The sequence below is a fragment of the Rhinolophus ferrumequinum genome, chromosome 23 (assembly GCF_004115265.2).
Source record: "Rhinolophus ferrumequinum isolate MPI-CBG mRhiFer1 chromosome 23, mRhiFer1_v1.p, whole genome shotgun sequence".
Classification (NCBI taxonomy): domain Eukaryota; kingdom Metazoa; phylum Chordata; class Mammalia; order Chiroptera; family Rhinolophidae; genus Rhinolophus; species Rhinolophus ferrumequinum.
Window position 1 is genome coordinate 501702 of NC_046306.1, and position 14165 is coordinate 515866.

At 61.3% G+C, this 14165-nt stretch overlaps 2 protein-coding genes across 4 annotated transcripts; one reads left to right on the plus strand and one right to left on the minus strand.

Moving 5' to 3' along the window:
• Positions 1-442: 442 nt before the first annotated feature.
• On the plus strand, positions 443-7382 carry PTK6 (protein tyrosine kinase 6). Of its 3 annotated transcripts, XR_004421824.1 has the most exons (9): positions 443-737; positions 1488-1609; positions 1966-2126; positions 2746-2899; positions 3432-3593; positions 4625-4806; positions 5493-5646; positions 5804-6666; positions 6911-7382. XR_004421824.1 is itself a non-coding variant. In XM_033095010.1 (8 exons), exons 1-8 carry the CDS (start codon positions 508-510, stop codon positions 5989-5991), a joined length of 1353 nt encoding a protein of 450 aa, XP_032950901.1. In that variant the 5' UTR covers positions 443-507; the 3' UTR covers positions 5992-7382. The 3 variants fall into 3 exon arrangements, 2 of the variants coding, with proteins under 2 accessions (XP_032950901.1, XP_032950902.1); XM_033095010.1 differs by having other exon boundaries at positions 5804-7382; XM_033095011.1 differs by lacking the exon at positions 443-737 and adding an exon at positions 786-1434 and having other exon boundaries at positions 1537-1609; positions 5804-7382.
• Positions 7383-7559: 177 nt separating this feature from the next.
• On the minus strand, positions 7560-9141 carry PPDPF (pancreatic progenitor cell differentiation and proliferation factor). The gene is made up of 5 exons (XM_033095012.1): positions 8985-9141; positions 8399-8479; positions 8188-8265; positions 8016-8112; positions 7560-7931 (listed from the first exon to the last, which is right to left on the minus strand). The coding sequence occupies exons 2-5, from the start codon at positions 8451-8453 to the stop codon at positions 7817-7819; spliced, it is 345 nt and encodes a 114-aa protein (XP_032950903.1). The 5' UTR covers positions 8454-8479; positions 8985-9141; the 3' UTR covers positions 7560-7816.
• Between the last annotated feature and the right edge of the window lie 5024 nt (positions 9142-14165).

The following is a 14165-nucleotide window of genomic DNA, read 5'->3' on the forward strand; positions in this document are numbered from 1 at the left end:
CCGTGGGGAGAAGGACGTGCAGAGAGTGGGGAGGGAAGAGAGGCAGTGCCCACCTGGGCTTCCAGCAGTGACTCTGCTGGCAGCCTGCTGCCCATCGGTCCTGGCTCAGGCCCTGGAGGTCTGGGAAGGGGGTGACGTCCATGGGCCTCGGTCCCTTCCATTGCCCGCTAGCCCACCTAAGGCAGACCCCGGGAGGGCCCTGTCTGACTGGTCCTTGTGCCCTCTCTCCCCTGGGGCTCAGGTCCGGCCATGTGGTCACTTGGCAGGTGGGCAAGAGCAGTGCCCAGACTGACCCGGCCCTGATGGGTAGGAGGACAGGTGGGAGTTGCCAGGCCCTCAGGGTGGTGCCCAGGGTGCCAGGGGAGGCTGCCTCATCACAGGGAAGTGGGCCGGCTCCCCGGCTGGGCAGGTGTGGCCTGTCAGGGCTGGCCCCACCTGCCCCTGCTCACAGCCAGCCCAGTGATAGGCGGGGAAGCCAGGTGCCCTGGTCCTGCCACTGCAGCTGCCATGGTGTCCCGGGGCCAGGCTTACCTGGGCCCCACATACGTGGGCCTCTGGGACTTTGCGGCCCGGACGGACGAGGAGCTGAGCTTCCAGGCAGGGGACCTCTTCCATGTGGCCAGGAAGGAGGAGGAGTGGTGGTGGGCCACGCGGCTGGACGCAGCGGGCAGGGCCCTGGGCCAGGGTTATGTGCCTCACAACTACCTGGCCGAGAAGGAGACGGTGCAGTCTGAGCCGTGAGTGTCTCTGCGCCCTCTCCAAGGTGCCCCCACTCCCTGCAGCCCCTCCCTCAAATGCTCAGGGCAGGACTGCTGCACCACAGGCTGGGCTTGGGGGAGGGGTAGGGGTGCGGCACTGGTCAAGGTGGGTGGGGGCTCATGGCTCCATCTACCTGTGGCCCCAGTCAGGGCTGGACCACACCGTCCTGGTCCCGGGAGTACTGACTGGGCTTTTGCTGGGTGACACCTGGGGATGGCGGGCTGTGGAGGTGTGCGGCCCTTCCCCCACAGTCACCTCGTGGTGCCGGGACCCAGAGGGTGCAGAAGGGGCCGCAGTGGGCTTCCAGCCAGCTGGCCAACAGTGACAGGGACCTCATAGGCGTCCGAGGTGGAATTGGGCCTGTGGGAGCCGAGCTGCACTCGCCTTCCGGACAACCGAAACCAGATGTGTGACCTAGTTAGAGGAGGGAGGAAGGTCATTGCAACATGTCCTCTGGGGTGTGGCTGTAGTGTCTGCTCCCTGCACCCTTGCGGCTGCCCTGTCACTAGCAAGGTGGCTCCAGGAGGCAATGGCCGCCCCGAGGGACTGCCCAGAATGCTCAAAGCACAAGGGCAGCCTGCTGTGGGCACACTATGGGCAAAGGAGGGGTTCTGGGGTTGGCAACAATATCAGGGCGGCTCTGGGCAGCGTGGAGGCCGTGAGATGAAGGGTCAGGTGAGTGCTGGGATTCAGGGTGGGGTCAGCGTGGGCTCTGGACACCCCTCCAGGTGGTTCTTCGGATGCATTTCCCGCTCAGAAGCCTTGTACCGACTGCAGGCCGATGGCAACGAACAGGGGGCCTTCCTGGTGAGGGTCAGCGAGAAGCAGGGCGCGGACTACGTGCTCTCTGGTACGGTCTCCAGGGTCTGTGGGCTCGCCCTGCGTGGCTTTGGGTCTCCTGGCCCCTGAACCCTTCCGTCCTGCATGTGGAGAGCTGGGCCCCTCTGGCCTGTCCCCTCCATCAAACTGCCACGTCCAGGACATCCCGGCCCCACCCCAGGGAACTCTGAGGCCCAGCCCACCTGGGTGGCTTGTCCCTGAGGTCATGGGCCTGCGTTTACTCCTTTCAATGTTGGGAGAGCCACAGGGCAGGGTGCCAGGCATGTGCCCATTCACACCCCTGGCCTGCGAGTTCCTCTCTGGGAGGTGGGGGGCCCAGGGTACACAAGCCTGTTCATGTGTGTCCCACCCCCACCCCCGCCCCAGTGCGGGACAGGCAAGCCGTACGCCATTACAAGATCTGGCAGAGGGCCGGCCGGCTGCACCTGCATGAGGCCGTGTCCTTCTCCAGCCTGCCCGAGCTCGTGGACCACCACAGGACCCAGAGCCTCTCCCATGGCCTGCGGCTGACCTCGCCCTGCAGGAAGGTAGGGCTGCCCCACCCCGCCTGCCTGAGCCCACCTGGCCAGACCTTGCCTCACCCCTGCCCACCCACAGCCCTCTCTTTTCAATGACACGGCCTGTCAGGGCCATACAGGGTGGGTGTGGGTCCTGACGCACTGACCAGTTGGAGGGGACTTGGGGCCTCTGGCTGCCTGGAAGCTGGGGTCGGACAGAGCCGGGCATGGGATCAGGAGGGTGGGGCAGGGGACGGGCCCTCCTTTACCGGGTTACTCTCAACCCTGGGCTAGCAGAGGTCAGAGGTGCTCCTGCCATGTTCTGAGTCTCTCTGGGACTCTGGGAGCCAGGGGACAAGAGCCATCCATGTGCCCCAGCCAGCAGCTGGACAATTTTGTCTGAATGGCACCGGGGCCATTGTCACTGGCCCAGAGCAGGTGGTGAGGGTGGAGAGTGTTTGCAGGACACAGCAAGGGGAAGCCCCTGGGAGAGCCTGGCCACATGCCAGACCCTGGGGGCCCTCCTAAGCCTACCGTACCCCTACATTTGAGGACTGATAAGGGGCTCCCCCTGCTGGCGTCAGAGGGAATTCCTGAAGGATGGATGGGCTGGGTGATGAGACACACCCCCTGGCCTGTGTTCCACCAGCACCAGCCAGAGCCCCTGCCCCACTGCACCGACTGGGAAAGGCCCCGGGAGGAGTTCACGCTGTGCAGGAAGCTGGGGTCCGGCTACTTTGGGGAGGTCTTCGAGGGGCTCTGGAGAGACCAGGTCCGAGTGGCCATTAAGGTGCTTGCCCGAGGTGAGGGGCCCCCAGCCAGGGTCTCGGCCCGACCACCCCGCCCCTGGAGCCCCACCAACAGGGACTTGTGGCCTCACTCACTAGGGGTGGGGGCCAAGCCAACCTGGTGCCCCAATGGGCCTTCTGCTACACGTTGCCCTAACTTATGCCACATGTGGCACAACCGTATGGAGGTGCCGTTTTCCTTCACTTGTAAATGTTTTCACCCAAACGTATTTATTGTGAAAGGGGATGTTACATCTAATGTGACGGGAAAGCCACTAAAACCACTAGATCTGACAAGGTTCCTGTATCATCAATCTCCTTGGGAAGCACCAGGGGGTTGGGACCCACACTTCAGGAATCAAGGGCCCAGTGTATGGGGAGAGCAGAGGGTGGGCACGTGGACCCCCCATGGAGACACCGGGGAGGGTGCTGGGCTGTAGACCGGGCTGCACCTGTCCCTGCACCCTGGCTTGGGAGCGGCAATAGGAACCGTTCTTCCTTCTCTGTCTCCCTGGGGCCTCACCCACCGTGGCCGTCCACCCCGCAGACGACCTTCTGCACCAGCACACGTTCCAGGCGGAGGTGCAGGCCATGAAAAAGCTTCGGCATAAGCACATCCTGGCGCTGTATGCCGTGGCGTCCGTGGGGGACCCTGTGTACATCATCACGGAGTTCATGGTCAAGGGGAGTCTGCTGGAGCTGCTGCGTGGTGAGCGGGCGCGGGGGCGGGGCACGCGGGCTCCTTTCAGGGCACAAGGGTGACTCATGCTCCCTGGAGGGGACGGGAGAGACACACAAAGAAAGACAAAGAAAGCCCCAATCACGCCGTACCACGCACAGGACGGCCAGGAACTTCTTGATGCCTCTGTCAGGCATTTCCTGTTTAAGAAATGTTTAAAATACCTTGTGATAAATGTACCATCTGTTCATTGTGGGAATCCAAGAAAATACAGATAAATACATATCAGCCAAGGAAAGCCATTCCTGATTCTACACCCACGGTTAACTGAGGCTGTTTTATTACAGCGCCCGGCGGGCCCAACCACCTGCCAGCTTCACCACCACGGGCCTGGCTCTCTCTGCTTTTCTCTTTTCCTACAAGGGCCATCCCTCCTTCTGGTACCTGAACTCAAACACACCCTTGCCCACCCATGCACACTACCCCTGTGCAGTCACAAATGTGCGCACACACTCCCACACACGTCTCACTGACTTGAAGATACCATTTGTACGAAGCCCCCGTGATTTCCTAACACCCACACCAGACAGTCGCGGCTGGTAAGGTGAGGCTGCAAAGGCAGCGCGGCTGCAGAGACATTAAACCGGGAAAAGATGTGCTTCGGAGAAGTGACATCCAGCACGTGATGTGTGTACTTGGGGATGTTTTTATACCGACATTTGAAGAACTCTAAATGTAAAATTGTACGCAGAAGCGTGGTCACTGCCGGCACACGCCCGCGTAGATGTGCTGCATCCATCGGGCCAGGGGCCTGTGGAAACTTTTTGAGTTCTTACACCTTTGCGTCCCCATCGCTTCAGTGTAGGTTCTGAGGGAAATGCTACCGCCTTTGGGCTGGCACAGAGCTGCCTTCCAGGAGGGCATCGGCGGGTCCACTGTCCAAATTTCAAATCAGGCCACCTGCCCTTTGCCCCAGCCCTCCCGAGCCCAGGAGCCAGTAGCGCGTGTGGCACAGAGGATGTGGACCTGCTGACCCTGGCCTCCCCTTCCTGACTGTGCAGACTCTGACGAGAAAGCCCTGCCTGTCTCAGAGCTGGTGGACATCGCGTCGCAGGTGGCCGAGGGCATGTGTTACCTGGAGTCACAGAACTACATCCACCGGGACCTGGCTGCCAGAAACATCCTTGTAGGGGAGAACAACATCTGCAAAGTGGGGGACTTCGGGCTAGCTAGGCTCATCAAGGTAGGGCCCTCCGAGGGCAGGGGCGGGGCTTCCCGTGGGGTTCCCTGCCCCCCTCAGCAGGGACAGGAAGCTGAGGGCTGAGGCTCCGGTAGGTGGGATATTGCGGTGGAGCCAGAGCCTTGCCCTGCGGGGGAGTGGGGGTCCGATGGAGGCTGCTGGCAGGCCTATCAGAGCTGGAGGAGCAGGTATCAGGCACCACAGGAGGAAAGGGAAGCCACACAGATGTCCAGGGCTGTGGAGGAGCCAGTCCCTGCTGAGTGGGTGGGCCCAGTGCCCAGGGTTCCTGGCTGGCCATAGGGAGGGGAAGGGACCCACCCTTCATTTGTGTATTCAGTGTCACTGCCCGGGCACCTTGCGGTTCAGCCAGGGGGCGGGGCCAGGAGTGTTTGTAAGCTCAGGGCAAACTCATGAATTTGAACACTCCATGGGCTGCACCACGGCGTCAGTGTCCTGCTCGGGCTCACCCTGACCCACCTCTGGGCCCGCCATGACCCTGAGTCCCCAGCTCTTCCCATCCTCCTTTGCACCCACACAGCCCAGGGCCTGACCATCTGCAAGGTGGACGGCATCTCCCTCCTGGGGGCCTGTACTTGACAGTGCCTACTGGAGCCCGCTGCCTGCCCGCCTGCGGGGTGGCTGGCAGACGCCCTCCAGCCCCCATCCTCCCCACCCCCATCTGATTGCAGGAGGACGTCTACCTTTCCCACACCCGCAGCATCCCCTACAAGTGGACGGCCCCAGAGGCACTGTCCCGAGGGCACTACTCCATCAAATCTGATGTCTGGTCCTTTGGGGTTCTCCTCCACGAGATTTTCAGCAGGGGTCAGATGCCCTATGCAGGTACTGGACCCCATTCTGAGTGTGTGTGGGATGCAGATGGGGAGGGCCCGGACCAAAGCTTCCTGAAGGCAGCAGGCAATGGGAAGTGACTTCCTGGGGGTGGGGCAGGCAGGTGGGCAGTGACCTCCCGACCCCAGCCTTGACCTGCCCTCGGCAGGCATGTCCAACCACGAGGCCTTCCTGCGGGTGGACTCGGGCTACCGCATGCCCTGCCCTCCGGAGTGCCCGCCCACTGCATACAAGCTCATGCTGACATGCTGGCACAGGGAGCCTGAGCAGAGGCCCTGCTTCAAGGCCCTGCGGGAGAAGCTCTCCACCTTCACCAGGTACGAGAACCCACTCTGAGCCCGGCCCTCCCTGCCGCTGCCCTGCAGCTGGCAAAAAGGAGTGGCAGCTTCAGGTGGGACACGAGCTCCTCCACCCAAGGCCACTGCCCTGGGGCAGGAGACGAAGCCCTCTGCAGCCTAGAGACTGAGGCTGCCCTTCCAAGATACCAGCTCCTGGAAAGTGCGAGTCTTCCCAGCTGACTCCAACTCTGGAAACTTCCAGGAACAAGGCTGCCCCTTTCCAAAAGGAGTGAACTGGACTCTGGCACTAACTCCCACCAGCTCGTCCAGGACCCAGGCTGGGCCTCCTGGGCGGTGCATAGTGGGGACAGGTCTTTGGCTGCCCTCTCCCTGCCATCTGGACTTGGGGCTGGGCACGGAATGCCCAGGATGCTGCAGACGGGGGCGGATTGGTGGCGGGGCACTGCTGTCTGCTACCTTGGGGCCAGGACACCTGTCTGTCTTCCTGCCTCAGTAATCAGCCACTGCCATCTGTGGCTCTGGGGGCCTTGTCTGGAGACTGTGGCCAAAGACTGGATGGGGCTCAGGCTATCCCTTAGGGGCAACCCGCTCACAAACCATTCGCAGTGGGATCAAGGACCCACCACCACCCAGACTCAGCACTGACCACCAGCTTTGGGACTGCAGGGGAGCCTGGGTGAGGTTGCCCCTATCCTGTCTGGACACACTGAGGGTAAGGACAGAGGCTGTCACTCTTGGGGGGCCACAAGCCTACACTTGCCTTGGAATGGATTCATGTAGCTTTCTATAGCAGAGGGGTTGGGGGAAGGAGGGCGGTCCCTCTGGCCCACGGAGCCCCACCCAGTAGCCAGTGAAAGCCACTCCCCTTGGAGCCCCCTGCCACATTAAGCTGCCCTCTCCTGGAGCCCTAAGCTGGCCAACAGACCTGGGTCAGTGTCTCTGCTGGCTCACTGCAGGCGTGTGGACATGAGATGGCAGGCAGGAGATGCAACCGCCCTTCGTAGCTCCTGGAGGTGGACTGTGCCCAAAGCCGGCTGCCCATGGTGGGAAGGCCGCTCTGGAAAACCGCCCGCACTCCCTACCCCTCAACCTTGGTTCTGGGTGCCTGGGGCCATGGACCTGATCCCCCAGGGTTAGGGTACCCAGCCCAGAGTGTACCCTACAAGGGACTAGAGGAGGTGGCACCCTATGGGATGCCCCTGGGAGACGACATGGCCAGTGCTCGCCCTGTACTAGTTGGAAGGACAGCCTCAGTCCTGTCCCACTTCCCTCCCTGGTGCTGGATGGTCGTCATCAAAGTCCTTCAAGGGGTCCTGGGTCGCCCAGCTGATGGCTCCCAAACCCATAGCCAGGGGCCCAGCCTCCCAGTGTCCTAGAGAACTCTGACCTTAGTGGCCTATCCAGTTCCTGGGCTGCCAGCTCTCCCATGTGCCCACCCCGCTCATCGGAGGAGCTCGCTGGGGGGATCTGAGCCAGGCCTCAGAGGTAGCCCCCCCAACAAGGAGACTGAGGCAGGCCCAGGGGCAGTCCCAGCCCCCCACCCCACCAGGAAATGAGGAGACGGAGAGGACTGTGCACTGGTCCCACTGGCCTCAGGACACAAGGTTCACATGCACCACCTGGCTGCTTGTTTATTTGCCACTTGGTGCAAGGCACACGGTTACGGGATGGCAGCAGGCTCACGTGTGGCTCGGAGAGTAAAGAGCGAGGCTCTCAAGTTCCTTTTTGGTGTTTTGCTGTTTTGATAGAAAAGAACCCAACTGCTTCTGCTTGCTGCGGCCTGCCTAGCCTATGGGGGATGGGGGGTGGGGGGCTCAAAAGAGCCTAGCGCCTCTGGAAGTCTTGTGGCTGGTGGTGGCCACTCAGGATGGGGGCCCAGCGTTGGCTTTGCTAGGCTGGCCACCAGGCTGCTTCCTTGTGGCTTCCCGAGCCAGGTCACAGGCGATCATGCTGCTGGAGCCCTGGAGAGATGGTGAGCTAGGAGTGGGGGGGAAGCTGTGGTCAAAGTCTGCTCCCAACCACTCCCGCCACCCACACTGGCCCCCAGGAAGGAGGACTTACAGCTCTGGGGACTCCAGCACTGTGGCCATGAATGGGGCAGTGGACTTCCCAAAAAAGAAGCTCGCCCACCAGTGACCCGGGTCAGCCTTGGGGAGACCTGAGAAAAGCGAAATGGGGTCACGGTGCTGCTGTCCATTCCTGGGATGACCCTCCAGATGTTCCCTGCACTCACCAGGGGGGTGGGGGATGGCTTCCCCAGGACACTCCGCACTTCCACAGGAGCTGTTACTGGAAGTGGAACCCAGGCGGCCTGGAGAGGAGACAGTCAGCTCGTGCTCAGTCCAGTCCCCACCCAGACAGGGGTGCTCAAGGGGCCGGAGCCTGCACAAGCTGGGTGGGGGGTCCTGGTCAGCACTGTCGGGGTGGGCAGGGGGCTTACTTACGCCGGTAATAGTCGTGGGTGGCCACGAGCGAGCCGCTGGAGGGGATGGCTGCCATGCTCTTGCCTGTGAGCTGGTGAAAACCTGCGCACACGGGGGTCGGGAGACCCTTTGGTAACCGGCTGCCCTTCGGGAAGGGCGCTCCCGGGAGGGCCAGCGAGGCTGGGTTTATTTACCGAGCCAAGCGCGGCTCCGGAACGCACAGACCGCCTCAGGCTCTTCGGGAGCGGGCGGCTCCAACCAGCCCGAACCGGCCGCGCAGGCGCAACAAAGGCGCTTTGTGCGCCGGGCCGCCACCTGGGGCTCCAGGAACGGGCCAGGCGCCCGCCCGGGCCTGCGGCCAGCCAGCCCTGAGGCCCCGAGCCCGTCCCCCCGGTGCCCGTTCCCTCTGCCCAACGCAGTTCTCGGTCGCACCCTCCACCCCCTTCCCTCAGCCCCACGCACCCCGCACCGCCCGGCCCGTGCCCGCCCGTCCTTGCGTTCTCGGTCCGCCGATCGGTCCGTCCCACCAGCCGTCGCGCACGGGGCCGCCCCCGCCGCCCACCATTTGGGCCGCTCGACCACACCCACGTGCCGCCCGGGCCCTCACCTCGGCGGCGACCCCTCGCGGGCCTCGGCGCAAGATCAGGGGTGGCGGGGACGGGGGCGCTAGGCCACGGAGCCCATTTGCAGAAGAGACCGCGTGACGCCTCTCCACGACCAAGAGGCGCGGGACGCGCACGCGCGGACTTGCCCGCTTATATCACGGCTCCGCTCCGCGTCATGGGGGGCGGGGCGTGCCGGCCCCTCCCACCAGGCCCTGCGAGGCCACGCCCCACTGGCCGGGCTGGGCGGGCAAGCGGTCGCTGAAGGCCAGGCAGGCCCGCCGCGACTGTTGGAGAAGGGCATCCTGAGAATGAAGTGGTTAATTGACCACCTGCCCCCGTCCTAGAGGAGGGCCTGTCCCGTCTTCCTGGGCCCTGGCCATTTTCTCGGACACAGGCCCCAGCCTTTCTTGACCTGTCCAACCCCGTGAAGTGGAAGCGGCAGGGGCCCTGGGCAGTAGCCCCTGCACTGTCGGTTGGTTTCTGTTGTGCAAGCCCTCGGCTCAGCCCTGCAGGCCCACCCTCCGCAGTGCCCCTCTCTGGCCTCCACTCAGGACTCAGGGCAGATGAGGGCATCTGCTCATTGGCGCCCAGCCCTTTAGCCAGAGGTGGGCCCCCAGTGGCATCCCCTCCCCCCGGCTGTGGGCGCTGGGTGGTATCCAGAAGATGCTATGTGCTTTGAGTCCTCCAGCCCGGCGTCTGCTCAACTCAGCCCTGGCTGTCCCTGGATGTGGCCCTTTATCTGTCTGGGTTGGGGGAGAGGCTGCTGACCTGACTATGTCCTGGCCTGGGCAGCAGCGTGGCCTGGGGGACCCCAGGAGGAGGTGCAGTTACCTGTCCCCGATAATTCTCATCCTCCTCCACCTCCTCCATCTTTTCCTGGGGTCCCCACAGAAAGCCCCTGCTAGTCCACTGGGAGGAGGACAGTTCCGGGGGATGGATCTTTCAGGGGCTTTCCAAATAACGGTGCCTCACACAGGGGGGTCATTTGCACACACGAGTGAGACACATGACCATGCAGGAGAGGTGCATGGCAGCCCCAAACCCTACTTCACTGACTGTCTTCTCTTCTCATTCTGGTTGAGAGCCACAGTCACGTCCTGGCAGGCTTCTGCCCACGCCAGGGGGCTAATTCTGGATCATAAACTAGGTGTGAGTTTAGTGCAAATCAAATTTCATTCTTAAGGGACATCCTCCACCTCCCCACCCACTCACCAAGCCCTGAGCCCCCTCGTGGGTCAGAGGCACCACAACCACATCACCAGGGCTGTGCCGGGCCAGCCAGCAGCTCTACTCAGGGCCGTGGGGAGCTGCCCACTCTGTGGAAGCAGCATCTCCCCACTGGCCTCTGTTCTGGTGCCAGTCCCCGACCACATGCTGTCCTGGGATGGGTGGCAGAGCAGCGCCCTGCCTCACCTGCTGGGTTCCTACGCACCTGTCCCCCTCGCCCTCCCTATGGCACTGGAGCATCTCACTCCATCCCTGAGCGAGGGGCAGCCCCCGGTGGCCTTGACGTGTGATGGATTTGGTGTTTTGTGCTTCACAAAGGTGCAGGGTGAGGTGGGGAGTTGAGGCCAGCAGCACCTGCTTTCGTGGGTAAGGGCCCAGAGAGCAGGCAGGGAGGCTGGGGAGGGTCTCCAAGCAAAACGTGTGTGGGTGAGGGTCTCTGGCCCTGACTCGACCCTTGCAGCCCTGAGGCTGCAGGGAGCCCTGGTCCATTGGGCTGTGGGTATGGGGAGACTGAAGATAGGTCCTGCTTCTTGGGGAGTAGAGGGAAAGATGTTCCAGCAACTGCCAGGGAGTTGGCGCTCATGTGGTAGGCCCAGCAGTCACTCTGTGGGCACCTTATAGCCAGGGCAGTCCTGCCCCTGAGGCCTTGGCAGTGCCTTCTTCCTTGAGGCTGACAAACAGTGCCAGGCCCCTGGGATGGCCCTGAGGCAGCTGCATCCAGCATCTATTTCCTGTGGGACCTAGGCCCATGCCTCCCTGGGCTCCCTGGGCTGGGCTCAGACATGGGAAGCTCAGCGTGGGGGGTTGGGGAGGAGAGAAGAGGTGATGGGCAGTGGGGGTCTTGATAGCCATCCTCTGGAACAAGACACCACAGAGCCCCCACCCACAGACAGAGCTGCTTTCCCTTTTCCCCCATCCGCTGTGACAAAACTTTACATCCATTCATGATGAAAACTCAGCAAAGGAGGAATAGAGAAGAATGTCTTCCATCGATGAGAACATGAACCGAGTACGGCCAACATTGCACATGATGGAAAAGACTGAATTCTCCCCCAGGATTGCAGCAGGCCAGGGTGTCCTGCCTTGCTTCAATTGTCCAACATGTCTCATAAGTCCTGGCCACTGCAATAAAGCAAGAAACAGAAATGGAACTGTCCATATTCACAGGCAACCTGATGATCTGGCATTAGAGAATCCACAAGAAAGCCAGTTGAATGAATGATATCAACAAGATACAAGGTAACCACACAAAAATCAATCCTATTTCCACATACTAGCAATTCACAACTAGAAGCAGAAATTAGAAAAAAAATCTTTTATAATAGCAACCCTCTGCCCATAAAACACTTAGGTATAAAGCCTAACAAAACATGTGCCAAAATGAAATGCTAATAGAAAAGATCAGAGAAGACCTAAGGAAGTGGAGACCCGGTACACAAAATACACGAATTCCCTCCAAAATGATATCTAAATGCAATTCCAACAAAAATCCCAGCAAGAGGTTGTTTTTTTTTTTTTTTTAAAGATTTTATTGGGGAAGGAGAACAGGATTTTATTGGGGAACAGTGTGTATTTCCAGGACTTTTTCCAAGTCAAGTTGTTGTCCTTTCAATCTTAGTTGTGCAGGGCACAGCTCAGCTCCAGGTCCAGTTGCCGTTGCTAGTTGCAGGGGGTGCAGCCCACCATCCCTTGTGGGAGTCAAGGAATCGAACCTACAACCTTGTGGTTGAGAGCCCACTGGCCCATGTGGGAATTGAACCGTCAGCCTTCGGCATTAGGAGCACGGAGCTCCAACCGCCTGAGCCACCGGGCCGGCCCCCAGCAAGAGTTTTTAAGATACAGACAGACAGATCTTAAAATTAATATGGAAAGACAGATGAACTATGATAACTGAAACATTTTTGGAAAATAAAAATACAGAGCGTTGCAATACCCGAATCTTACTGAGGTTGTTCCCATAACGTAAAACTAACCAAAGTGTGCAATTCAGTGATCAAGGCAGCATCTCCCTCCGTGCCTGTCCTGTCCTTTCCCCCACCAAGGTCCAGCCTCCTCCGTCTTGTGTGGAGAGGGCCTTTCCTGGGGCAAAGGAGGCTCTGGGTCTCGGCCACCCACAGGAGAAGGGAAGAACCATGCCGCTGTGGCCTCCTGCATCTGCTCACCCCCAAGACGCCTGCCTGCTCTCCGGGCAGGTGGTCCCCAACTGCTGTTCAGAGAGTTGGGAACATGGCTCTGAGTTGCCAGTGCTCAATTCCTCCCCCTTGCACCCGGGATGGGAGGCTGGCCGAGCACTGTGGCCTCCGCCTCATCTCTCACTGGCAGAGGAAGGCAGCTCTCCTTTTGGTCAGCCCCAGGGAGTACCTGGATCCAGCTGGGGAAGGAAGGGCCCGGAGGGGACTGTGCAGGGAGGGGGCAGGGGCCTGCAGACCCTCGCCAGTCCTCCCTTTTCTCAGTGCCCCACCGCAGGGGCTGCCTCTTGCCCTAGGCCCTCTGGTTGGCTGGCCACCAAAGCCCACCAGACCCCTCCCCTGTTGGTGCAGGAGGGGAAGTGCTGCGGGCAGTGTGCTTCGTGGAAGCAGGTGGCGCTGGACCTGTGTGGGGCAGAGGTTAAGCTCCGGTGCTCGCAGACTGCCCTCCCAAACAGGTGCCACCCGGGCTCCTCGGGAGCGGGAGCGAGGGCCTTGGGGGGAGGAGCCTGCTCTGCCGCCTGCGCCTTCACTATGGCAACGGTTCCCTGCTGCTGCAGAAGGTGCCAAGGGGCCCCAGACAGCTTCTGTGGCCTAAGAGCTCATGGCAGGGGAAGCGGGAGCAGGCCAGGCTGCCCTTCACCCGCTCTGAGGGGCTGTGTGCCCCTCTATGGGCTTCCTGGGCAGACCCAGGTCGGCCTCGTACCTTCCCAGACACTCTGGGTTTGGTAGGGTGGAGTGTTTGGGGGCCTGGATTGTTTAATGTCACCCCAACTCCCTGTTTCACGTGGCCCAGGGACTAAGCACAGGGCTGGCTGGCTGGTGGGGCCCTTGGCTGGCCTGGGGGCCTAGCGGGTATGCATGTGGCACGTGGCCTGCCCCGGCCCCATCCCCTGCCTCCCTCCACCCCTCCCCCATTTAGGAGCCATGACCTTGCTTTTTCAGAAGAAAGCTCTATAGCTAAGAGCTCCTCTGTGCCATGGAGGCCACTGAATTTGTACCTGGTAGGCAGCTCCGTCCTCTGGGTGCTGGGCCCAGAGAGCTCGGGGAAACTTGTGCCCAGGGTCCTGCTGCCCAGGTAGACTGCAAGACAGGATGTGACTGACCCCGCATGCAAGACAGGTGTGCACCCATGCCCTGGGGTCAGAGGGCAGCCCACGGCCCAAGGCCAGGGGTGGAGGTCCTTCTGAGAGGCTGGAGGGCTCACTCCGCCCTGACCCTGCCCTGCCTTGGGCCCCGTGACAGTATCTGGGTTGTCAGCTCCACCTGCTGGCCTGGCCCCACAGGAAGGCACATCGCAGGTGGCTAGTTATGCATTCACAGGTTATTATTAACCAGCGGTGACATCACCCACAGCCAATGGGAAGCGGGTTTATTTCCAGGGCTGACAGCTTGAGAACAGTTAATTTTAGCTGGATCTTCTTTCCTCAAGCTCCAAACCCCAGCCAGCTAAAGAGGGGCCTGCCTGTGTCTCCCCACACTGCTGGTTGGCTGGGCCTGGGGGCCAAAGGGGGGGCTGTGGAGGCGAGGCCTGTACCCCTTCCTCCTGCCCCTCTCACCAGAAGGTGAGCTGTGAGGCTGCACCAGTCTGGTTGGCTAAAGCTCCTCCCTTGCTTTGCCCCCCCTCTTGGCTGCTATGGGGTCACTGTGACCAGTGGCTCAGATGTGAGAAAAGGGGAGGTGAGAGGAGGGGCAAGTCTGACCTAGGGGAGGGTGGGGTGCACAGGTGGGATCGGACTGGCTTCTGTCCGGAGGTAACACTCCCTCAGG

Coding starts and splice junctions, on each gene's coding strand:
- PTK6 (XM_033095010.1), top strand. CDS start 508: ATGGTGTCCCGGGGCCAGGCTTACCTGGGCCCCACATACGTGGGCCTC. Junction 738..1,487: donor GAGACGGTGCAGTCTGAGCC/GTGAGTGTCTCT, acceptor ACACCCCTCCAG/GTGGTTCTTCGGATGCATTT. Junction 2,900..3,431: donor CATTAAGGTGCTTGCCCGAG/GTGAGGGGCCCC, acceptor TCCACCCCGCAG/ACGACCTTCTGCACCAGCAC.
- PPDPF (XM_033095012.1), bottom strand. CDS start 8,453: ATGGCAGCCATCCCCTCCAGCGGCTCGCTCGTGGCCACCCACGACTAT. Junction 8,266..8,398: donor CACCCACGACTATTACCGGC/GTAAGTAAGCCC, acceptor TCTCCTCTCCAG/GCCGCCTGGGTTCCACTTCC. Junction 7,932..8,015: donor GTGCTGGAGTCCCCAGAGCT/GTAAGTCCTCCT, acceptor CCCCACTCCTAG/CTCACCATCTCTCCAGGGCT.